This window comes from Apteryx mantelli, chromosome 9, assembly GCF_036417845.1.
Source record: "Apteryx mantelli isolate bAptMan1 chromosome 9, bAptMan1.hap1, whole genome shotgun sequence".
Lineage (NCBI taxonomy): Eukaryota > Metazoa > Chordata > Aves > Apterygiformes > Apterygidae > Apteryx > Apteryx mantelli.
Genome location: NC_089986.1, coordinates 31,218,808 through 31,243,597, shown reverse-complemented (window position 1 = coordinate 31,243,597; position 24,790 = coordinate 31,218,808). Strand labels below are relative to the sequence as shown.

General features: G+C 55.5%; 2 protein-coding genes across 2 annotated transcripts; both read left to right on the top strand.

Moving 5' to 3' along the window:
• The first annotated feature begins 1,251 nt into the window (after positions 1 to 1,251).
• TRPM2 (transient receptor potential cation channel subfamily M member 2) lies at positions 1,252 to 19,416 on the top strand. The gene is made up of 32 exons (XM_067301498.1): positions 1,252 to 1,446; positions 1,817 to 1,902; positions 2,334 to 2,502; positions 2,998 to 3,178; positions 3,561 to 3,727; positions 4,182 to 4,362; positions 4,785 to 4,846; positions 5,147 to 5,347; positions 5,750 to 5,852; positions 6,301 to 6,422; positions 6,835 to 7,185; positions 7,687 to 7,824; positions 8,543 to 8,672; positions 8,989 to 9,134; positions 9,516 to 9,628; positions 10,100 to 10,313; positions 10,909 to 11,027; positions 11,363 to 11,495; positions 11,640 to 11,811; positions 12,351 to 12,534; positions 12,818 to 12,999; positions 13,164 to 13,296; positions 13,531 to 13,618; positions 15,066 to 15,153; positions 15,568 to 15,719; positions 16,624 to 16,700; positions 16,785 to 16,886; positions 17,271 to 17,357; positions 17,584 to 17,689; positions 18,308 to 18,409; positions 18,876 to 18,992; positions 19,291 to 19,416. Exons 1-32 carry the CDS (start codon positions 1,252 to 1,254, stop codon positions 19,414 to 19,416), a joined length of 4,527 nt encoding a protein of 1,508 aa, XP_067157599.1.
• Positions 19,417 to 23,012: 3,596 nt separating this feature from the next.
• On the top strand, positions 23,013 to 24,669 carry LRRC3 (leucine rich repeat containing 3). Its single transcript, XM_013944019.2, is given in 2 exon segments — positions 23,013 to 23,022; positions 23,025 to 24,669. Coding segments are annotated over 2 exon segments (900 nt in total). The 3' UTR covers positions 23,915 to 24,669.
• The last annotated feature ends 121 nt before the right edge of the window (positions 24,670 to 24,790 follow it).

Sequence of the window (24,790 nt, the reverse complement as noted above, 5' to 3'; positions counted from 1 at the left end):
TGGCTTTGAGTCTAACAGGTGCACATGAGCTGCTCTGGCTCATTCACCCTCATGAAAGCAACCTTGAGGATAGGCAAATTGGATAATCTGGGGAGAGGTTTGGGGCAAGGGCCTCTGGGACAGCACCTGAGAGCAGTCAGGGACCAGAACCAGCTGCTAGGTGTAGCTGCAGTGTGTCTCTGCAGTCCTGGACGGGATCCTGGCTCATTCGACTGCAGGGCAGCTAGGCAGGGAGGTGATAAAGCTGGAGCCATGCCATTAGGTAAATGAACCAATAATGAATGCTCCCTGTCCTGCAGAGAGGTGTTTGATATGTAGGCCCAGGGATGCACTGAGGCTGGTTTTCCAGTCGGGTAGCTTGGCAATGGCTCAGAGCACCAGGGTGGACAGGACATGGCAGAGCCCTTTAGCCCTTTGTGGGGCCTGCAGCACTCCGGGGGGGACTGCCCACTGCATTAGGACCCTGAATAGGGTGCAACTGCTTTCCCACCCCCTGGACGACTCGGAGGACATGTCCTGGCCGTGTAATGAAGCTACATCTGGTACTTCAGAGCTATGTATTCCCTGGTTCCAGGTTTAAGCTAGACATTCAGGAATTCCTAGCATTTGGTGGTCCCAGTCTGCTCTGGGAAGCCCTGCCACAGCTCTGTCCTAGTAAACTTTTCTTGGGCCTCACAGAGGGAGAAGGCTCCAATACTTTGGGAACAGTGACTGAGCCTGGAAGGGATAGCAGGTATCTGAGGTACCGGGTCCAGTTCCCTGAGCAAAGCAGGTCGAATTTCTTGTGGGTAACAAGGCAGGTATCGGTGTCCATATCTAGTGGCAGATGGCCATCCATAAATTGTGCCTTTCTGTTTTGGAGGGCACCTGACAAAGATGTTTAAACCCCCCAAAGCCTCACTCTCTGTCAGAGGCATGAACACAGAAGTAAACACGTCTGTCTGTAGGCAGCACATCCTGCAGGTTTTTATGGAAATCTCTTCTGTCTTCTTGCTGGCATGAACAGCAGCAGGGGAGTTTAAAATCCAGTCTGAAATGCCAGGCCAGCTTCTCCTTTCTGAGCCACCCCAGAGTGGGCTGTGGCCAAAGAACATCCCACGACCACCACCACCACCAAAGGACTGCCACACAGGGTACTTTCAGTCCACATTTATCTTTTTTCTTTTCCGCTGCACTCAGGATGGAGATTTGCAGGACCTGCCAGCCTAGGAATGCAAGGAAGGGGGCAGAGAGGGGTGAGACATCACTGCCATGGCTGTGCGCAGCCGACGCATCAAGGTTCTACCCTCCGAACTGAACAAGGTGTGCCCTGAGAGAGGAGACAGCCCCACCACGTATCCCAGGAGGATGAGTGACTTTGAGGTGGTCCCCAACCTCCGGCAGAGCAGTAGCAGTGTCTCGAAGAGCAGGCGGAAGGCACATTTCCCCACCGGCAGCAATGAAAATGCAAGGGTAGGAGGCATTGGAACAGGTGGGAGCTGGCCACACACAGTGGAAAAGCATTACCAGGTTATCCCATGAAACATTACTGGTGAATCTCAGGCTGGGGCGGGGGGAGCATTAATAAAAGATCACTTTAGTTTTGGGGATATGCAGAAAATCCCAAACATCTGGGGTATATTTGCATGCCCAGCACTTGTATCTTCATTCCACGGAGGACACATGGCTTTGTCCTTGCACACAGTCATGAACTTTCATCCTTCACATCACAAAAAGTATCCAGATGTTATCCAAGCACCGAGGTGTCTGGGCCCTGGCATATCTTCTGGCCCTTAACAAAAGCCCTTAACACCTGCTGTTCTTTCTACTCCCTCAGGAAAATCTCATCTCATGGATTCCTGAAAACATCCGGAAGAAAGAGTGCATGTACTTTGTTGAAAGCTCCCAGACATCAGACTCTGGGTAAGTCAAACAGTTCCTTCATATCCCTCCCTTGGTAGGAAAGCAGAAGGGGCATTTGGTGAAAAACCTACAGCACTAGAAAATCCCACATTTGCTGCATGGCTGACATCCAGTTTCGCAGTGTGTAGCCCTTCTGATGCTTTTGCATGCAAACATTTCCATTCATACTTCATCCAGACTAGCCTTTATATTTCTATCATAAACCTCAGCAAGTGGAAATAAGAATTTTTGCTTATTTTTTCCCCCCAAACAATGCCTTTGTTTCTGCACAATATCTGAGCTGGAAGGCAAGCTGGGTGGGAGATGCTGGTACCCAAGGTATTCTTAATGAAAATGCCACCACTTCCTACCTGAGCTAACTAGGTGGGCCACCTGGGTTTTGCCCTTTGGAGTTGGCTTGTTTTTGGCAAAGCTGGTTGTGCACATTCCAGGAGGATTGTGTGCGAGTGCGGCTACCTCAGGGAACAGCACATAGAAGATGCTGCCAAGCCTCCCATCTTCCTGGGGAAGGAATGGGACCCCAGCAGGCACATCCAGGAAATGCCGACAGATGCCTTTGGTGATATCTGCTTCACAGGCCTGGGGCAGAAGATGGGAAAGGTGATCTGCTTTTCGCCTCTGTGGTGTGCTGGGAGCCAGTGTTCAGATCTTGTCACTTGGGGTCCATGGCAGATGAAATGCGAGCATTTCTCTCCTGAATGAAAGGAGATGGTTGAAAGCGTGCAAATGTCCCAAAGGCAACACTGACCCAAGCACAGAAAGGAGGTGTGACAGGATCCCTCCTCTTTTCCAACCCTGTATCCAGTCCCTTTATGAAGCCATGAGACTGGCCTTAATGTTGTGAGGCCCATGCCTCAAGGAATGACTGTTCCCTGTCCTAGTCTTTAGGTGTGTCTCAGTCATGCTGAGCCCAGAGAAGTGAAGGGAAACAGAGTCCAGCACCAAGACCTGGGGCAGCAGGAACAGGGCTTTGCTGGAAAATGGTCAGAGAAGCCCCTGGTTCTTTACTGGGACAGGAGAAATTGGGGTGAAAGTGCTCTTTTCCCCTGCCCCTGCTTGTTTTACCCTGAGTACATGTACGATCCCTTTCTGCAGTATGTGCGTGTCTCCTCGGATACGCCCCCACGGATCATCTACCACCTCATGACACAACACTGGGGCCTCGATGTGCCCAACCTCCTCATCTCAGTCACTGGGGGAGCCAAAAACTTCGTCATGAAGCCGAGGCTGAAGAACATCTTCCGGCAAGGGCTAGTCAAAGTGGCCCAGACCACTGGTAAGAGATGTACAGGTGGTCCTGGAGATTGCAGTGGGAGAGGGGCCTGTTGTGTGACTGTGCAAGCTGCAGTGAGTTTGGCTGCTGTGGAATTATCTGAGCTGGTCCAGAAGGACTGTAGGTTCCTGCCTGAAGTACCAGCATCAGGAATAGACTGTCCTTGCTGCAAACAGTCTCATAGGGATTGGGACTGAGAGATGCCTTACTGTGAAGAAGAAGACATCTCTCATGCTGCCAGGGCTTGGTGTATTGGGAAAGGAAGGCATTTTCTGGGGGATAGAGCATTGCTGAGGGCTAGGTCTTCCTACTGCTATGTAGGGGGATGGGAGCAGATCACTGCGAGCAGACCCCCTCCCTTCCCACATCTCTCTCTGACCCCCAGGGGCTTGGATCATCACAGGGGGATCCCACGCCGGTGTGATGAAACAGGTGGGAGAGGCAGTGCGAGACTTCATCCTGAGCAGCAACTACAAGGACAGCGAGATTGTCACCATTGGCATAGCCACCTGGGGGACTGTGTACAACCGGGACACCCTAATCTGTCCCATGGTGAGATGGGCTGAGTTGCAGATGCCTTCATTTTGCCCATGCCTCAGCCACCAGTGAAGTCTTACCAGGGATCCTGATGGGAAGGGGTGCTTCAAGAGTGTCTGTGGCTGGCAACCCTGACAAAATGCAGCTAGATCAGGAGTGATGGTCCCCAGCTGTTGCTCTGCAAGCAGCCCCTCCACCATGCCCAGTCTTCTGCATAGGTGCAGTGCTTCTCCTGGGAGGACCCTTGTGGGTGTGAGAGAGCAGTCTGGGAGGGCAGATGGAGCAGAGACAGAGAGGCACCAGATAAGGCTGACATGAGGATGGGAGAGATAGCAGGCACGGTTGTTTGGCCAGACTGCCCCAGCATGCTAACCTGTTCCCATTCCACATGATGCTTGCTTTGGGCATGCGGTGATCCTCATTAACTCTATCAGACTTCGCCTAGTGTCTCTCCTGTTGCACCTTGCAGGGTGGCTTTCCAGCTGAGTATGTACTAGATGAGGAGAACCAAGGGAGCCTGTCCTGTTTGGATAGCAACCACTCCCACTTCATCCTGGTGGATGATGGGACCCACGGGCGGTACGGTGTGGAAATTTCCCTGAGGACCAGGCTGGAGAAATTCATTTCTGAGCAGACCAAGGTGAAAGGAGGTAACAGCAGCATATCTCCAGGCCTGAGGCAGGGGAGGGAGCGAGGTGGGATGCACTATCCATTGATAAGCACTGCCCATCCAGGCCTCTGGTGAGAGGGGAGGCCGTGAACTGGCTTCCCTGGAGGGTGGAGTTTGCACGGAGTTTGAGAGGATGCTCATGATAAACAGGGAACATGGTTCCTGTCAGGTACCTCAGTGATCCAAATCAAGGAGGATTTTTCTGACAGAGGATGGCTCCAGGACAGCCCTTCCCAGCAGCATGACTGCCAGGAATCTTCTCCTCTCCCTTCTGGCATCTGGCATGCATTGGGCAATGTCTCCACTGTATCTTTTACACCTCACTGCTCAAGGAGGACCTAGCTCAGCTGCAGGGAGGGTCTGCCCTGCACAGAGCTGACCCTGTGCTCTGCTTCTCTGCAGGCGTTGCGATCAAGATCCCCATCGTGTGTGTGGTGCTAGAAGGAGGCCCAGGGACACTCGATGTAAGTACTTTGTCCTGCCCTCTCCCAGCAGAGCTGAGAGGGTGCAATGGTAGGGAATCATCAGGAAAACCTGTGAAATCAGCAGCCAGGGTTGAGTGCAGCAGGACTGCGCCTTCCTCGGAGGTACGGCTCCTCTGGTGTTGGTAAAGAGCTGGTGCAACCATGGTGCTACATTAACTGAAATGCAGTCAGATAGGAGTGCTGCGGTGAAGCAGTGTGTGTGGGGGGGGAGTTCAGGCTCAGTGGGGGGTCTTCTGGTCTCTGGGTGGGACTGGGATCAGTATTCCTGCTCTGTTGCAGACCATCTACAATGCTATCAACAATGGAACTCCCTGTGTGATTGTGGAGGGGTCTGGGCGTGTGGCCGATGTCATTGCACAGGTAGCCAGCCTGCCTGTCCCCAAGATAACCATTGCCTTGATCCAGAAGAAGCTGAGCGTGCTCTTCCATGACACCTATGAGTACTTCACTGAGGGCAAGCTGGTGGAGTGGACCAAGAAGGTGAGCCTCTCATGGGCAGACAGCTCCCCTCCCTGAGCATATGGTGATCAAAGGGGACCCAGGGATTCTTGCCCATGAGCAGCAGGTCTCACCATATGAAGTTTGAGGCTGAGCTTCCCCCCCCAGCACGCTGGCTCCCCTGGCCATGTTCAGCACTGTCCAGGTGGGCACCCTGAGGGCCCAAGCTCTGCCCCTCCAGTGCCTGACCCCTTTGGTCAGAAAGGTGCCATGTGCGACTAACTCCAGCCAGGCTGGGAGACACAGGTCAGGGGGCCTGCAGACAACCCAAGAAGAGCAAGGCTTGCCCCAAGCAGGACAGGGGTGCACAGAGGGCTATGGGAAGCAGCAGGGAGGAGATGTTGCTGTTGCTGCTGTTTAACTTGCCCATGGCTTTCCTTGCAGATCCAAGACATAGTGCGGAGCCGGCAGCTCCTAACAATTTTCAGAGAGGGCAAGTATGGCCAGCAGGATGTGGATGTCGCCATCCTGCAGGCCCTGCTCAAAGGTGAGGGGCTGGGAGTTGCTTGGGTGCATGGGGAGAGGAGAATGGGACAGGGGTCGTGAGGCACCTCCTGCAGCTACCTGGCTTATGGGCTTGCAGAAAGGCTCCCCAAACCTTGCGATGATGAGCCAGGCAACTCATGGGGCTTCCCCAGAGGCAGAAGTGTCTGCGTGTTGCAGGCAGGACAAAGGCACCTCAGCAGTGTTCCCCACCTCCTTCCCTAAATGCATTGGGCCTATGCAGAGACCTTCTGGTGCGTGGTGAAGATGCCATTCTCAGAACCAAGTGCTTGGCTCGGTTAGTCTGCAGGGAATGTGAGGCAGGCTGGGAGATGTAAGGGCTGAGTGAAGAGCCATTTCTCCCAGCGGGCCCACTTTCCACAAGGGTTTCCAGGGAGCATCTTCTTGCTGGGTAAATATCTTCTGTTCTAACCCATGCACTTTGCATGCAGCATCCCGAAACCGGGACCACTTTGGCCATGAGAACTGGGACCACCAGCTGAAGTTAGCTGTGGCCTGGAACAGGGTGGATATTGCTCGGAGTGAGATCTTCACGGATGACCATGAGTGGAGGGTGAGGCGGGCCTCCTCACATACCTGTGCTACTTGCCTGCTGCATGGTTTCCACGAGAGACAAAGAGCTTGGGGGAGTGGAGGGGCAGGGACACATGGGTCAGGTCATTTCTCCCTATTCCTGACCATGCAAAAGCTTGCAAGGGCCTTGATGTAAGGCTGCCTGATCAGGCACCCCTGGCCAGGCAGAGGCCGGGGAGGTAAGGCTGAGCTCCAGGGACAGCTTGGCACTCAGTAAGGTGCCCGCTGAGTGTCTCCCTTCTCACCCCATCCTCCAGCTGCTGTCTCACACCCAGCAATGCCCTGTGCTCTGGAATAACACTGTTCCCCCCCCCCCCCCATATGAACAAGGAGCATGGTGTGGCCCAACTCTGTGGCCCCAGAGCCCCTGACTTCTGCCTCTGGCCTGACAGCCCACAGATCTGCACCCTGTGATGGCAGCTGCCCTGATCTCCAACAAGCCAGAGTTTGTCAAGCTGTTCCTGGAGCAGGGAGTGCGTCTCAAGGAGTTTGTCACCTGGGATACCCTGGTTTACCTCTATGACAACATAGCACCATCCTGCCTGTTCCACAGCAAGCTACAGAAGGTCCTCCTGGAGGAGAAGGAGCACACAGCTGGCTCCAAAATGCCGAGAGTCCAACTGCACCACGTCTCACAGGTGCTGCAGGAGCTGCTAGGCCGCTCCACGCAGTCCCTCTACCCCAAGCCCAAGCCCACGGAGCGGCCCCGGCTCTCTATCCCTGTTCCGCACATCAAGCTCAACGTACGCATCTCCAGGTTATGTGGTGGTAGGGTTGCATTTGGGAGGGGGACTCCAGCTCAGGAAACAGCCCTGGGGGTTGCAGTCAGGTTGCTGACCTCTTACCCACTCAAGAATCCCACTTAAAGTCCCTTAAAGCTCTACCCAGGTGATCTGCCCCACATCCAAGGTGCAGTTCCCACCCCATTATGATGACCCTCATGACCCTGCACCCCTGTCCTGCACCCATGGCACTGTGTGCCTCTGGTGGGCAAGACTCAGAAGGGTGTAGGACAGAGAGGCTCCTTGTGCACTGCACAGGCTGGGCATACTCCTAGCCCTAGAAAAAGTGTCATTTGCTGGACTAGTCCAGCCTTGGTCGCTCCCATTGTCTGCAGGAAAGGCCCTTCCACAGGTGGTGGTGGCAGGCACCCAGGGCTTAGAGAGGGTTTTTTGTGGAGAGGGGCATCTGCTCTCTGCTGCCTGTTGGCAGGTGAACGGGTCTGAATGCTGCATGCCCTGCAGGTTCAGGGGTCAAGTCTCCGGTCCCTCTACAAGCGTTCTGCCAACCGAGTCGCCTTCACCATGGACCCAGTCCGTGACCTGCTCATCTGGACTGTGGTCCAGAACCGCAAGGAGCTGGCAGAAATCATCTGGACGCAGGTACCACAACCCAAGGCTGTTGGTCCCAGCTATAAGGCTCAGATGGAGCCAAACCTCCCAGCCCCAAGAGGCAAGATATCACCTGCTGGGATTCAGGATAGCAGGCGAGTCACCCACAGGCCTGTGGCAGTGCCCAAGCCAAATGGGAGCCAGCTAGCAAGCCTGTGACAGCTCTCCTGCCCATGCATGCTTGAAGTTTAGTCCCAGCTGCATACCATGAGGCAAGATCCCTCCTTTTACAGCAAAAATTCAAGCTGCAGGCAGAGATGACATTCCAGGCTGGAAGCACGTTCTTCCTTACAGAGGCTGAGCAGGGGCTCGGTGCATTGCAGGCTGGGATACCCTGAGGCATGGCTGAAGGGGTAGAGAACGCTTCCTGCCCAGAAATAGCATTGCTGTGCAAAATGCATTGTGGCTAGCTGCCAGCTGGGGAGACATGAGCATGCCATGCACAGCAGTAGGGTCACCTGTCCCATCACCCCCAGCTTCCCATCACAAAAGTGCAATTGTCCCCAGATACCCCACAGCACCGGGTTACCTGCTCCCAGAATGGAGGACTGCTCAGCCCTAGGCATGGAAATCTGTCCTTCCCATGCAGCGATCAGCTTGGGAGACCCTCTTTCCCTGCTGCAGGAGACCTGAAGGGCTCAGCAGGACTCCTGGGGACTTGTAGGATGGGGCCAGAGCCCCACACTCTCTCTGGTCTCTTCTGTTCTAGAGCCAGGACTGCATGGTGGCTGCTCTGGCCTGTAGCAAGATCCTGAAGGAGCTTGCCAAGGAAGAGGAAGACACAGACACCACTGAGGAAATGCTGGCCCTGGCCGAGCAGTATGAGCACAAAGCCATCGGTGAGTGAGAGGGGGACTGGCAGTACAGAACTGCTTTCTTGTCCTGTAGTGCTAGCTAGCTTTGCCCATCTCTGCAGGCTGTATGTTGGGGTGATGGGTGGGGGGGGACAATGCCAAACAGGGACCCCCTAATCATGGCAGGAGTGTGTCAGGGCTGTGCTCCAGCTGACCGTGCAAGTGCAGAGAAGGAAATGCTGAGGGCAGGCCATGCTGCAGTGTTCAGATCCTGCTACAAAGGATGACTCTATGGGCTTATTACTGAGTGCCAAGCTGGCCCTGGAGCTCAGCCATGGCTCCTTGATCTCTGCCTGGCTAGGGGTGTTCACAGAGTGCTACCGCAAGGATGAAGAGAGAGCCCAGAAGCTCCTTACCCGTGTCTCCGAAGCCTGGGGGAAGACAACCTGTCTGCAGTTGGCACTGGAGGCCAAGAACATGAATTTTGTGTCTCATGGGGGTGTGCAGGTGGGTTTCCAATGGTGGTGCATGTGGAAGAAGTGCCTAAGTGTCCCTTGCTCCAGATTAAGGGTTTCTCATTTGCAGAGGTGAGGTTCAGATGGATGGGCTGTGTTCTGTACCCCCATTCCCAGGGCTCAGAGATTGATGCAACACTGCATCCCATGGTAAACTGTGCCAGGGTCTGTGTTGGGCCTGCTAATCTCCTTCCTGCTCTGTGCTGCTGGGGATCACTTGTCCCCAGTACGCCTGCAAAGCTGGCCTGGGCTCCTCAGGGGTCAGCCCCAGCCCAGTGTCTGTCCCTCAGCCAGACTAGCCAACCATGCCATGAGCTGTGCCCTGTGCGGAGAGGGGGCTGTCTGTAACCGTTGCTCCTCTTCCTTCTTGCAGGCCTTTCTAACCAAAGTCTGGTGGGGGAAGATGTGTGTGGACAATGGGCTCTGGCGGGTGATTGTGTGCATGCTGTTCTTCCCACTTCTCTACACCAGCCTCATCACTTTCAGGTACCTCTCACAGCCAGGATGTGTGTGCGTTGAGGCAGGGGTTTCCTCCAAGCCTTACCATTCGGCTGGCTCACTCTGCTTCCACGGGCCATGGTGGTCAGGAGCCTTCTGTTTGTAGAGCCAGTCCAACATGCGCCTGAGAGCACCCTGTGTGCCATCACCTTCAGCCCCGCTGTGGTGTCTGTAGGTCCCCTTGGGAGGCTAAAGTGACCCCAGGACCACATGGGACAGCCTGGTCAGGAGGGTCAGTCTACATGGGGCAGCACACAGGCTGGGAGAAGCTATTGTAATGTCTCCTTGGGCAGCATGTGGCTTGGGGAGCAGATGAGCCAACAAGACGTCCCCAGCAGGCTGGCATGGGAGATCATTATTAGCAACACAAGGCATGGTTGGAGCAGTGCTCCTCAGGTGCTTTGCTGGCACATAGGTCTCAGATGGCTGAGCCAAGCATTCGTCCCTTCCTCCCTTCAGGGAGAAGAAGCCGCAGCCCATGGGCTGCCTGACACGTTTCCGGGCCTTCTTCACGGCACCCGTCGTCATCTTCCACATGAACATCCTGTCTTATTTCACCTTCCTCTTGCTCTTTGCCTATGTCCTGATGGTTGACTTCCAGCCATTGCCATCCTGGCGGGAATACCTCATCTACTTCTGGCTCTTCTCCCTGGTGTGTGAGGAAACCCGCCAGGTACAGAGTGGGCAGGGAGAGGCGGGTTGGGAGGAGGTGACAGGATCCGAGCTCTGCAGCCTAAGGGAAAGCCACCCCTCTGGGTGTTCCTGGAAAGTCTCCTGTGTAGCTCATGTTCGTGTGCTGCCTCTTGTGTACCCATCCGTTCAGAGAGGTGCCAGCAGAAGGAACTGCCAGATCTCTCATGTCTCCCAGGTCACAGAATTTCCTCAGCTACAACTGGTCTGGCCCTGGGTACTTGCAGAAAGACACTGTCTAGAGTTGAATATGTCAGGAGATGAAGGGACAACCTCCTTCCTTGGGCATTTGTTGCCAGGAGCATTTCCAGGCTTTGCTTTACATTTCTTTTTTTCAGTTTTTGCTACAACACCTCTCCGCCTTTCTTCATTAGACAAAGGAGCTCCTTTTCTCAGATACCTCTTTCCAAGCTCCTTTCATGCCCCTGTAGAAAACCCTGTAGGCTAAGGCTGACTCCAGGTAAGCAAGGGAGTCCAGCGATGGTCAGCTGATCTGTGCAGTCCTCATTCTCTACAATGTGCATGAATATCCTACAAGGCTTTCACTAAAATACTAACCTCACTTCTCTTCCCGATAGCTATTACATGACCCAGATGGGTTTGGGATCCTGAAAATGGCTTCCGTGTACTTCAAAGACTTCTGGAATAAGTTGGATGTCTGTGCCATTCTGGTCTTTATCGTAGGGCTGACTTGCAGGTGAGTTGTAGGGCTGTTTTCCTGGCAGCACAAAGGCTCAAGCCACTGTTTTAGGCTACAGGCAGCCCCAAATTGGGGCTGTGGAACTGTGCACATTTTTTAAATTGCAATTTCTTCTTCAAAAGGCCAATGAAGATTTTCATGGTCACATGATTAATTCTGACCAACTTCCCTCTGTTTTCAGCTGCTTTTAGGAGTGATGTTTTCCATGCTGCAGTTCTCACCCAGCACTCTGGGGAAGCTCAGTAGTTTTGCAGAGGTATAATACTGTGAGTTCAGAAGAAAACCTGGTCTGGTGGCACTGAGATGTTTCCTTTTCTCTGTTCTGTGCCCAGGCTGATCCCATCAACTTTGTATCCTGGGCGGATCATACTGTCACTGGCTTTTATTATTTTCTGCTTGCGTCTGATGCACATTTTCACAGTCAGTAAGACACTGGGGCCCAAGATCATCATTGTGAAACGCATGGTGAGAGTTCCCCTCCACTCCACCAGGCCTGGGCTCCCAGCTAGAGCATCCAGACGCCTGCATGGGATGTGCCACCCATGTTATCCTATTTTGGAGAGTAGTTTGCTCCAAGACACAATTTTGCTTTGCCTGTGTCTTTTGCAGATGAAGGATGTCTTCTTCTTCCTCTTCCTGCTAGCAGTGTGGGTGGTGTCTTTTGGGGTTGCCAAGCAGGCCATCCTGATCCACAATGAGGAACGTGTGGACTGGCTTTTTCGTGGAGTCGTCTACCACTCCTACCTGACCATCTTTGGGCAAATCCCCTCTTACATCGATGGTAAGGGACACTGGCCTGTAACAGCATGTGGCATGAGCAGAGTGGATCTGTGACAAGGCTGAGGGGTACCACGCTTATGCAGCAGTCTGCCTAGCTCCTGCCCTGCTTGCCCATGGGAGTCCTTTGCAGGACTCCTCTCCAAGCATAACACAGAGCAGGAGACCAGGAGAGAGCAATGATGGAGCATGGGGCTGGAGCCCTACTCTGGCGCATCCTGAGCGTTCCTGTGATGCCAAACCCAGGGACTGAAGCTGCCCAACTGGTTGAGATACCACATTAGCAAATGCATGAGAGCAGGTGCCCAACTGGCATGAATTGATACAGTTCAGTGTCACAGCTATAAAGCTGGTGGGAGTGAGCAGAGCACTTGGGACAGAGAGGACAAAGCAGATCAAGCTCGGAAACCCTGTGTGTATGGCAGCTGCTAAAATCTCTGCAAGGTGCTGAGCTCCCTTGATGCTGGGTACTGTCAGTACAACATGCTCCCTGAGATACCACAAGGTTTGGCTGTGGCGGAGTTGTGCTGTGCTCGCTTGCAGGGGTCAACTTTAACATCGATCAGTGCAGCCCCAATGGGACGGACCCCTACAAGCCCAAGTGCCCAGAGACCAATAAGGACAGCAAGGAGCCCATCTTCCCAGAGTGGCTGACGGTCATCTTACTGTGCCTGTACCTGCTCTTCACCAACATCCTCCTCCTGAACCTCCTCATTGCCATGTTCAAGTGAGTCTGACCTGGCCCCATGGTCCTGAGGGTGCATCAAGCTAGCTTTGCTTGCAGGCAGGGCCAGGGCACCACATGCTGAGAGAATGCAAGGAGGGGCCTGGGGCACATGCTGACCAGATCTTGAGGGCACTTTGTGGGGGGAGGGAGGAATTTATAGACACAGTGGTAGTATGGGGAGCTGGCCAGGACTGATCAGGGAGATGGGGTAGGAGCTGTGGCAGCATACAGATGGGCCGTATGTCCTCACAGCATGGTTGATGCCCAGGATCTGCCCCTACAGCTACACGTTCCAGCAGGTCCAGGAGCACACGGACCAGATCTGGAAGTTTCAGCGGCATGACCTGATCGAGGAGTACCATGGCCGCCCACCTGCACCTCCCCCCTTCATCCTCCTCAACCACCTGCAGCTCCTGGTCCGGCGGAGCCTGCTCCGCAGGCCAGCCACACGCCACAAGCAGCTCAGTGAGGAACAACACCTCTCCTCCCTTCCTTCACTCCCTCCCCGGGGCATGGCACCGTGCATCAAGGCACACAGCTTGGAGTCTAGGCTGTGGTACCAAGGCCTGAGATGCTCGGGGATCGGACAGTTCCCCGCTCTGAGCACCACCATTCCCTTCCTCTGGCAGAAGAGAAGCTGGAGAAGAATGAAGAAGCTGCCCTCCTCTCCTGGGAGATGTATCTGAAGGAGAACTACCTGCAGCACCGGCAATGTCAGGAGAAGCAGAACATGGAGCAGAAGATCCGAGACATTGCGCAGAGGTATCAGCACTCCCGAGACAGGGAAGTCCTCCTGTCCTAGGGCAGCCTGGGCAGAAAAGAGAAAGATTAGTGCTCTGAGGTGGCTGATGTTGTACTCATGGCTGTGCATCCAGGCAAGGGAGGGAATGCTCACAGGACTCCTGAGGATGTGGATGCAGTAACATGGAGTGGGCTGCTGGGCACCTGCACCAGGCCCAGCTTCTAAGGAGTCTCCTCTTTGTGCTGGCCCTCCAGAGTTGATGTACTAGCAGAGCTGCTGGACTTGGATCAGGTGAAGAGGACAAGGCTGGTGGAGCAGAGATTGGTTGCCCTGGAAGAACAGGTGAGCCAAAAGTTGTGCAACTGCCCTGGAAAGGTGAGGTTGTCTAAGGGGCTGGGTCAACTGAACTACAGCACTGGGATAAAGTCCCTCTGGATCGCCTCTCCCTTAAAACAGTTTGGGTTTCCTTGCCAAAAAAATAGCATCAAAGGAGAACCAGGTTGATGGGAAATGTTCTGTTTGACCCCAAAATGAACAGGGTGAAGGTGGGATGATAGGAAGTGGTGGGATGAGGCCCTGCCTCCACTGGTCACCCAAGCTGCAAGATGTGACTTAGCTCTTCTCCTTGGCCCAGGATGGCTTTCCTGACTCTCTAGGCATGGGATGGGCTCTCAGCCTTGTCCCCATGAAGCTGTTCCATGCAGTGCATCAGGAGCAGGGTTCCTGGGAGCAGGAAGGGACCCTAGCATCTCCTCTGAAGCAGCTGCATCATGGCTGTTGTTTCCATTTCTGTTTCCAGATGCTTTAAAAATTCTTCCCTTAAAGTGGTTTTCCCAGCTAAGTGTCAGGGCACAGTGAGGGTGGCTGCTCCCTCAGGGACAGGGAGCTGAGGATGATAACACAGTTGCAGGCCCAAGATGGCAGTCAGGTTTAATCAAGAGTTAGGCAAGCTCATGGTGATGACGCAGCTCTGAAGTCAAGCCAGGAAGTCGGGTCAGGATCGGGTCTGGTGATGGTAACCAGGGTCAGATACAATTCAGTGATCACCAAGTAGGTCTGTGGTGACCTGGAAGAATGGGACCATGGTGACCATGGTGAATAGGAAGCTCATCCACAGGTCAGGGTCTGGATCAACGGGGCCACAGCCAGGTCCAGGCATGGCAGTAGCTGAGCTGGAGACCAGCCGTCCTCCCACACAGCTCAGGCAGGAACTGAAGGCCATGGGCTGAGCTGAAATGGGCTCCAGGGCCCATTGGCAGACTGTGGGAGGAGGTCCCAGGTGAGGCTGCTGCGGGCCATTAAGACCAGTCAGCGTCCTCAGGGCCCAAGACAGCAAGATCTTCTGCTGACACTGACCAAAATTCAGAAATAGTTTTGTGGTACTCCATTTGTCTAAGCTCCATTTGGTATGTCAAGAGGGGAGCAAGATGGGCTGATCTTCTGGTGTGTGGGGAGTGGTTGTGCTTGGGATCAGAGGCTCTGCTGAGGCACTAAGCAGCCAACCCCATTCACACTGCAGGACTGCCTTGGGCTATCTCAGGCTTAGGCCAGTCCTGCCAAGAGCTTGGGGACCAGGTGCTACAGCCCTGCAGCAAGACACCACAGAGATTTCTATGGTGGGAGAAACAATCAGCACAGAGTCCCACTCCTCTCCTGAAGAGCCCTTTCTGAGCAATTTCTTGTCCAAAGCTGAGCAGTGCAGTGCTGAGAAGGAAATGCCTGTGTGCACCAGTGCCTACTGGCTCTAGTAGCATGGGAAGGGGCTGATGGCCTGTCCTATCCCATACAGATGCATCAGAGCGCTAAAGCCTTGAACTGGATGATGCAGGCCCTACATGGGAATGGCTTCGGTTTAGACAAGGACACGCCGCCTTTGGGTAAGCAGAGCCAGTCTCCACCTGCAGCAGTATGTGAGGAAGCTCTGGGTCTTGCGTTGTCTCCAGCCTGTGACCAGGACAGAGCAGACCCTCGTGTCCCTGTGTTAAACAGCAAAGCACAGACTCCAGGCTCCTTTGGCCCAGGGAGGTTTTGGGGCCACCTTATGTGACAGGTGCCTGGCCTGCCTCCTCCCTCAGTCCACCTGCAGGGCTGAGGTCTCTGTGAGATCATCCAGCCTGTCCTGTGACCATTCCCACCCTACCTCCCCCCCCATTTGGAGCCCTCCATGGAACCCATTACCAAGTCTTTTCATGGCCAGCAACCCCTCAGCAGAGCCACAACCTACAGCACCAATATTGCTTTGACTCAGCACCCTGTTTTGTGGGGTCTTGCTCTCCGTGTCTGCCTTGCAGTCTCCAGCAAAGCCTCGGAGATGAGGGAGTTTGACCTGGAGGACAAAACTGAGGAGATGAAGCCCCCATACCACGTGCTTGCTCGAAACCTCCTATATCCAGGGTCTTGCACTGTCCGCTTCCCTGTGCCAGATGAGAAGGTGCCCTGGGAGGTAGGAGCTCTGACCATGGGGAGCAGGGCCTGGCAGGCTCAGCACTGGCAGGAAGGGGCTTTGGACTGCTCCAGCAGACAGAGGACAGTAGGAGGTGGGAAGGTGTTAAGGGAAACAAACATGTCATTGCACCTACCTCCAAAGTGAAAAGGGTCAAGTTTGGGAGCTCCTGTTCTTGCCTGTCCTGGGACAAGCAGCCTCCTGGGGATGCTGCTAGGACTCAGCAACCCAGAGCTGAGTCTTTGCTTGGCAGAGGGCCTATCTGTGGCCTGAGATACCTTCTTTGGGAAATGCTGCAGTTGAGCTCAGGAAAACAGGGCTGGGACTCACTTGGCATGTCCTGGGCTGCTCCACAAGGGAACAGCCCTGTTTTCACTGTTAGTGGAGCTGCCCCAATCTCTGAGGTCCTGCAGGGCACCCACACTGGGGAATGGCAGTTCCAGTGAGACTCTGCTCCTGGGCAAACAGCTCCTCCAGAGCGCTCACAGAGATAAGGAGGGGAAGCAGGCATCATTCCTGCTGGGATCTGTAGTGCCAGGGATGCCTGGGGATACTCTGTTAGGAGACACAGCCGGGGGGGGGCGGGGGGAGCATCTGCTACCTCATTTCCTGAATCAGGGCCTGCTTTGTGCCCATGTGGGCCAGGGGCAGGATCTGGCACCAGCCTCTGTGGGTGCACAAGTGAGGCACCAGTCCTTAGCCAAGACCCTGAGCTCAGCCCTGGAGAGGGCAGAGCAGGGTCCAGAGCTCTAAATGCCTCCAGGATGGGTGCCAAGAGCTAGACAAAGGAAGGGACTGGGAGAGAAAGTTTTCCTGTGAGTCCTGGTCCCTGTCTGACCCCGGACTGATGCCGTCGCCAGAGTGGGGACATGAGCTGGGCCTGATGCAGCCATATGCTCTGCAGGTGGACTTCCCACTCTACAACCCTCTCTCCTACTCGGCCAACCATAAGGACATGGCTGTGCAGGACCCATTCAGCCTGTGAGTGTTGCCCCCAGCCCTCTCCCTGGAGCTCTGGCCCCTGCCCTTTTCCCCTGCCCTGACTGCTTGCTTCCTGTTGGCCAGGTCCTTGGAGTCTCTCCTGAAGATCAATTACAATGCCATGGATGGGCTGATCAACCGGCAAAGCTTCCATGGCCTCTATGCAGTGCAGGATGGGCTGCCACTGTGAGTATGCTGGCCATGGGGATGGATGGGTGAGGTAGGATTAGGAGGATGGGAAGCATGTGCCCAGGGCTGGCATGCCTGCCTGTACATAGTGCCACCAAGCACCCTTGCAAAATACCATTAAGACCAAGAAATTGCTGTCCTGGTCATGTGTGCCAGGAGGACCTGGGTGCATCAAATTCCTTCCAGCTTCCAAGCAGCTAATGATGGGGCATGGAAATGACACATTTTCCTCAGGGCCTTCCCAAAACATCCCCAGAGGCCCAGAACATCCACAGTGCTGTGCTGGGAAATTCTGGAAAGGGTCTGTGACTTTGATCAACATCACAGGCTGAGATGAGCAATTCTGATGCCTTCCCAGCTTACGTGCTCTCTCCCTGCTAGGAATCCCATGGGCAGGACGGGGCTACGAGGCCGTGGGAGCCTGCACTGCTTTGGACCCAACCATGCCCTGCACCCAGTTGTGACCCGGTGAGTGCATGGAAACAGTGAGGTATCCTGCTCCAGGACTGGGGTGGGGAAGTGATGCCAGGGATACAGATGGAGAAGGGGACACAAAGCCATTACAGGGAGATTTGGGGGGGGGGGGGTCTCTGGCAAAACCCATTGCTGCCCACTCAAAGTGGGAACCTTTGCCAGCATGCTGGGAAAGGGGGAGCCAGGTCCTCCTGCAGCATCACATGGGTCTCTCTCACAGCTGGAGGAGGAATTCGGATGGATCCATTATCAGGAAGAGCTTGAAGAAGATGTTGGAAGTCTTAGTTGCCCGGTACCCCCTGTCGGATGTCTGGGCTCTGCCTGGGGTAAGAGCTAGTAGAAACCAGCTGGCTCAGAAGGGTCCAGGTAGGCTAGGCAGGCATCTGAGCCCAAGGTCTCCTGGCCTAGACAGCTAGATGCACCATGGAAAAAAGGGAAATGGAGATGGGTTTCACAGCCCTCTATCTGGGGAGGTATCTTCTGCCCACAGCAGAGTGCCTGATCATGGGGCCTGTGCTGCCAGGACCTCCCGGGGGAGTTCAGTGATCAGGTTACAGTAACACATTTGCCACCTGCCCCAGCTCTCTAGGTCATGCTTGTGCCTGGAGGCACAACCCTTTTTCCCCTTCGTCCTTAATCAATCAACGCTTCAGTTCTCACTTGTCCTTTGGGACATCTTATTAAGCTATTGGCATAGTGTCCTGTGGCAGCAAATTACAGAGGGTAAAACAGTTAAATACAGATACATTTTCAGGCACAGCTGAGGAGTTTTGCAGGAGGAGGAAGGAAAGGGAGGTCCCTCCACCACTTACTCCCCCTCTAACATAGCTTGTGGTGGCATCTCCTGTTGCCATGGCAATGGAGATGCACCACACTGGCAGCAGTGAGGGAGGGCTGGTTTGGCCCGCAGGCAGGCCCCTCTGGTGACATCTGCTTTGGTGCAGGGGTCACTGGAGCCGGGTGAGATGCTGCCACTGAAGCTCAAGTGGATCCTGCGCCGGGAGTTCTGGCCCCAATTCCAGAACTTGTTGAAACAAGGCACAGAGGTACGGGGCCATGCGGTGTCACGGTGGTACGTGAGGGTTACAGCAGTAGGACAGCAGGGTGCAAACCCTTTTGCCCACACTCACGCCAAGCCCTCAGGCTAGGGTAGAAATAGTTGGTGGAGGTGGAGGAACAGCATAATGGCCTGAGACCATGCCCAGGGTCTGAGATCATGGCTGGGGACCTTGTGGACTTGGGCCACATGTACCACCCCACCACAGATCCCGAGGCAGGCTGGTGGGTGTCTGCACCTGCTGCAATCATTCTCCATGACTGTAGCTCAGAGGACACAAAGTGGGAACAGATCACAGTTCTCCAGCAGAGGCAGAGAAGTGGTGGAGCAATATCCCCCCCCACCCCCAGTCCTTTATGAAACATCCTATAGCTGATGAGGCACCTGGGACCTCTTCGTGCCATCAGAGAAGTGTCCGGGGCTCCGCTAATGCAGCAATCCCCTTCCATGCACAGATACATAAGGGATACCTCGACGACCCCCGCAACACGGACAATGCCTGGGTCGAGACTGTCGCCATCAGCGTGCATTTTGATGATCACAATGATGTGGAGATGAAGCGGATGAATTCGGTAAGGGCTTCTTGCCTCCGTGCCTCCTTGACCCGGTTCCAAGCAGGCATAGGGCAGGTGAGACCACAAGCAAGGCAGATCCTCCCACCAAATCCATTTGGTTCCAGACCCAGAACTTACCTTAATCGAGAGTGGGTCTCTCCAGCTGCATGCAGCAGAACGTGGGGCCAAACATGGGGTAGCATAGCAACAGGGACCCCAAAAAGAACGGGCAGGAGGCTGGGGGCTGGAGGTGCTGCTAGATGTGCCTGGCATGGCCCCTTGCCTGCACATTTGCAGTGTCTTTTGTCCCTTCCAGTTCCTCCAAGGCTGTGACCCAGAGCTGTGCATCCGCTGGCAGGTGCTGGACAAGAGGATGCCCCTGCATGCCAACCAGAAGGAGCTCCTGCGCAAGGTCTCAGCCCTCCTAGGCTCCTACTTCTGAGTCCTTGAGCACAGGCCAGGGCTCCTGCTGCCCTGGATGAGGATCCTGTCTGGGACTTGCAGCTCTGCCCCCAGCTCCCCTGTGAGGCCATGGGCAACTGCTGGAGACCAGATTTCTCATGGTACTTTGGGTCCCTTTGTGAAGGTACATCTCAGGTCTCTGGGAGGAGGAATGCCCCTCCCCTACCACCATACACTGCAGCCATCAAGCTCCTGGGGGCAGGGGCTGTCTGGGCAGTGCCCATGCAGCATGCTGGTCACTGCTGGGGCAGGAATCCTGTGGCCCCATCCTTTGAAGGGGCTGAGCTCAGCCCCAGCCCATCTCTTGGTGCTTCCTCATCAGCCAAGTCACTAGCCCAGGACCTGGGGGCAAGCAGACTCACAGGCTGTTCCTGCAAGGATTTCCTTCTCTTAGCTCTACCTTCTGTTTGCACTGGGGATTCTCCTGCCCCAGCTCCCTTCCACCCAGGGCATCCATCAGGCATCTTTGTTCCCCTGCCTATGCTCTAGGCCCTGGCAGCCCCATTGCCGTGGCTCCATTTCCAGCCAACCCTGACGCAGCAATATGGTCCCAAACTGTGACCCAGTGCTTCTTGTGAAGGTGTGAGTGCCTTGTGGCTTTTATACTTATAGCTTCATACCTTCACGCAGGTCCCCCGCACATCCCATACTGTTACCTGACCCTGCCTGCGTACACTGAGTGCCATGTTGTAGCTGAACTCCTTCCCTCTGTGCGAGTCAAAGCACCAATGTCCTGTGCTAAATGTCACCTGCCTGCCCCATCCCCTTGCACACATGAAGAGAAAGGGGCAGCTTGCTGGGACTCGGGTGGTCCATGTTCTGTGGCCCCTTGGGCAAGTAGGGACCAGAGTGAGGACATTAGTGGGGCTATCTCAGACATCTCTGCTCTTAAGGGGTCCTTCACTTATCTTTTCTGTTGCCTGGTGCAGGGAGAACAAGGCACAGTGGGGACAGTATCCGGGGGCTCTTGATAACCCCAGAACAATCCCATGGTGTCTTATTATGACTGGACTGCTCAGGGAGGTATTTTCATTCCCCTGAATCCTCCCAATGGATTGGACATTAGGCAGCCAGAGCTATTCTTCCCACACTGGTGGCCATCACAGCACAACCGCAGCTTCACTGGTGATGCACTGGGGCTCAGCAAGAGGGTCAGACTGGCAATGCAGTCAAACTAGCTCAATAAACTATGTATTAAATAATTAAAGGCTGTGGTCTGTTATGGCTGTTTAACCAGTGGACATTCCTGGAGGCCACGCTCGGAGCGCACTTCTGGGATGAGCCCAGTTTGCACATTCCTACCTTCAACCTCGTCACACAAATCCAACTTGCTTGCAAACTCATCTGCCGTGCTGGGCACAGAGATGTCTTGGCACATTTGGAGTGAATGGGAGGAGCTGCTGGAAAGAGTGTTGTGCGAAGGCTGCAGCATGGTGCCTTTCTTCATTGCTGTTGGCCTGCTGGGTCTCTGCCCATGGTCTCCTGTTGCCACTGTCCAGAACCAGAGCAGGAGCCCAGAGGGCCAGGTCTGGGGGTGGGGAGTGGCTGGGTGGAGAGAGGAGATCTTGCATTAGAGCAGCCCATAAAGCTTTTAGGTCCTCAGGCCATGCATCAAAGCTGACAGGAACACAGCAACCGCAGGCTAGGATGAATCGCTGAAATCTAATTAGCATCACTCAGTTATAGCACAGATGGGGTCCAAGTGGCCCCTCGCCTACACGTGCTCTCGCTGTGCTGGACCTCACAAAGGAGTCGGGCGCCCCAAAATACATCTTCTGATCCCTTCCCCTGGCCCTGCCCCCGGGCCGTGAGGTAGCAGGGCCGGGCCAGTGCCAACCCTGCCGGTAAATACCCTGCTCCGGGAGGCAACGCGGGCTGCGGCCGCTGAGGCCGGGCCGGGCTGCGCCGCTCTCCCCGGCCTTGCGGTGTCCTCCCCAGGCCCCCGGCCCGAGCCCCCAGCGCCGCCCCGAGGCCCCGGCGCCGCCCCGAGCCCCCAGCGCCGCCCCGGGCCCCCGGTGCCGCCCCGCCGCCGAGGCAAGGACCGCCCGTCCCGGGGGCACGGGCGGGAGCAGCCGCAGCAACAAGTGGGGACGGCGCGTCGCCTCCTGCCGCCACCGCTGCCGCCACCGAGCCGGAGCCGAACGGGAGCCGGAGCCGCACCGGCGCCGAGCCGAGCCGGCCGAGCAGGTAAGAGGCTGCCCGGGAGCCCGGGGCGGCGGGGGGCCGGGCGGTGCCTCGATGGGGGGGGGGTCCCGGTGGCCGGATCCCGGCGGTGCCCGGAGCCCTGCGGGGACCACGCGGGGACCACGCTCACCGGTGCCGGCGCAGCCGAGGCGCACAGCCCGCCCCGCACCCGGGACATTTCGGCTCCCCGCCCCGCCCGGCCAGTCCCCCAACCCCAGCGGGCCCTCGCCCCCAGCCAGGGGCGCTGGGCCGAGGCTGGGCTTTGCTCCCGCACCCCCCTGGCTCTGGCTGGGTCAGTGTCAGGACAGCTGCAGAGGAAAATCTCCCCTGGAAGAGTCAGCTGCAGTCGCGAACCCCCTCCGCAGGCAGGCACCTGAGGGGTGCTGGTACCCAGGGGATACTGGTATTTAAAGGATGCTGTTATCAGAGGGATGCCATTACCAGAAGGATGTGGTACCTGAGGGACGCTGATGCCTTATGAGTGCTGGTACCAAAGGGAGAATGACTTCTCCCACAAGACTTTCTGCATGTTGCTAATCTAATGAGATCTAATGAGATCCCCATGGGCAATTTCATCGCTGGGGAAAAGGCTCCCTGGGTCTGATGGGGTCCCTCCCCACCAACACTCCCCTCCATGGAGATCTTTTTCCCCCCAGCCCAGCTGCAGCAGCAGATGTATAGGTAGCACTGAAGGGAAGAGGAAAGAGGGCCACCTGCTTCATCTCTTGCCTCATCTCCAGCAGGGCTGGGGTGAGGTTTATGATTCCTGGATCACCCCCCTTACTGTTTTATTCAATGGTTCCTCTCTAAGATCCAGCTCCTGGAGTCAGGTATTAAACCATATTGTTCACTTATATATAAAAAATGAAGAAAGGACAAACAGTCACTTCCTAATCCCTCCTTTGGCAAAACCCCTCAGAAACGTGACTCGTACCAGCTCACAGATGGAGAAAGCAAAAGAACTCCAGATCTTGTTATTTAAAAACCTGGTGGTGATTAAGCTGGTCTGATGATCTGGGGAGTCTGAGTCATCAGTTTTTTTAACACTTGGAATTTGGTGAGATCGAAATTTGCTGCTGCCATTTCCCAGCAGCAAATCACATCCCATGTAGAAATTGGCAGTGGGCTCCCAGGCTGTGCCCGTCTCATCACCCCCATTCCACAGCACCCTTTTGTCCATCTGGGTGGGATGTGCAGAGACAGGGTTGAGAAAGGGGTTTTCTCTGTAGCTCTCTGTCCAGGTGCAATTAATCTTAAGCCTAATTAAACTGCCCTGGAAGAGATGGTAGCCAGCATCATTAAGCCCTTGTTTTCTGGGCTCCAGAGCCCAACCTCTCCCTGCTTTTCCAGGGCACGTCATGCATAAGACGTAAGCAGTGTTCAAGGGAAATAATGCCGTGTCACCCCCTGCCCTCCACTTTCCTCCAGCAGTAAGAGAGGCTTTGCAGGAGTGCAGAGGAGATGCCCTGCCGGCCGGGAGCTCCTGCAGCGACCAAGGCATTGTCAGCAGCCATGCCGAGCTGCCCAGGTGCAAGATGACACTCACCATCATACCGGCAGCCAGCGTCGCCCAGGCTTTCTTTTGCCTCCTCCTGTGCGTCTCTTGGGGCAGCTCCTGCCCCCCGAGTTGCCAGTGCACGGAGAGGGCAGGGGCGAAGGCCGTCCTCTGCAGCTCCCGGCACTTGGAGGAGATCCCCAAGGACATCCCCAAAGATGCTGTGTTCCTCAAGCTGGATGCCAACAGCATCACCAGGATCCCCAGCAATGCCTTCAGGCACCTGTCCCACCTGGAGGAGCTTGACCTCTCCAGGAATGCCATTGAGAAGATTGACAGGGCAGCTTTCAAAGGGGTGGCTGCTGGGCTGCGCACCCTCGACCTCTCCAGCAATCGCATCCGCAGCATCCCCAAAGAGGCTTTGCTGATGCTCAACGCCAAGCTCCGGCTAGCCAACAACCCCTGGCACTGTGAGTGCGCCTTGCAAGAGGTCCTGTGGGAGGCACGGCTGGACCCTGACTCCGTCCAGGACATCACCTGCCACACAGCCCCACGGGAGGAGTATGTGGGGAAGCCACTGCTCCAGGTCTTGGATGCTGGTGTCAACTTCTGTAGCGTGCGCCAGAGGACCACGGACGTGGCCATGTTCATCACCATGTTCGGCTGGTTTGCCATGGTCATTGCCTATGTGGTCTGCTATGTCCGGCACAATCGAGAGGACACCCGCAAGCATGTGGAGTACCTGAAATCGTTGCCAAGCACCCAGGACCCTGCAGAAACCATCAGCACTGTTCTGTAGCGCAAGATTGGGGTGCTTTGTTCCCAGCTCCTTTGTGGAGAGCCAGTGGCAGCTTGGTGGGCTTCAAAGCTTCTTTACAGGATTTTCCTGAGGAACTGTATTTTGGCATAAACTCAGCAGCAGCCATCCCTTCCTGTGCAACGTGCAGGCCTTTGCGTGCTTTATATTGCTGCTAGTCCTGGGTCCAGATAAAGTGTGACAGGATATGGCCTGCTCTCTGCGCAGAGCTCCTCAGTAGAGAGCACCCAGTGCCTTTGGAGAGCAAGAGCTCCCAGGCTCGGGCAGGAAAGCAATTCCCAGCCAGGCATATCTCCAGCAATGCCAGTGACCACCCGAGCAAGGATGGAGGCAGGGCCTAGAGCCAACTCCAGCAACCCCAGACCAAGCATGGGAGAGTGACATGGTGGAGGATGCAGATGGGAGGTGCAGGGGACACCCCTGATGCAGACCTGCCTATGGAGTGCAGGGACCAGAGGAGAAAAATCTCCCTGGCGTGGAGCACCCCTCTCCCCCACAAGAGTGCCCACTGCCAGCCACGCTAACGGGGAAAGCAGCCCTAGCCACACTGCTTGCAGTCCACATGGTTTGGAGAGAACAGGTTTATGGGGACACAGATGGCGCCAGAGGCACTTGTGGGGCCCTCTCGCTTTGCTTTGCCTCTTCAAGGAAAGCTGTGGTCCCTGAAGCCTGCGGTGGAGAGGGACAGGCCAGTCCGTGCAGCAGGATCATCCCATCATGGCTCCAACGAGAGACCAGCGTTGCAGAGAGCAGGACGTCATTCCCCAGCCCCCATGGCATCTTGATAGCCCCCACTTGCCACTGGCAGCCTCGGAATGTTCTCCTAAGCCTTTTTCTCAATAAAGCCCTGCACCTGGG

Bases quoted from the DNA above. Each gene is read 5' to 3' on its own strand.
- TRPM2 (XM_067301498.1), top strand. From the start codon at position 1,252: ATGGCTGTGCGCAGCCGACGCATCAAGGTTCTACCCTCCGAACTGAAC. The intron at 4,847-5,146 runs GTAAGTACTTTG...GCTCTGTTGCAG, and splicing joins GAGGCCCAGGGACACTCGAT to ACCATCTACAATGCTATCAA. The intron at 17,358-17,583 runs GTGAGTGCATGG...TCTCTCTCACAG, and splicing joins CTGCACCCAGTTGTGACCCG to CTGGAGGAGGAATTCGGATG.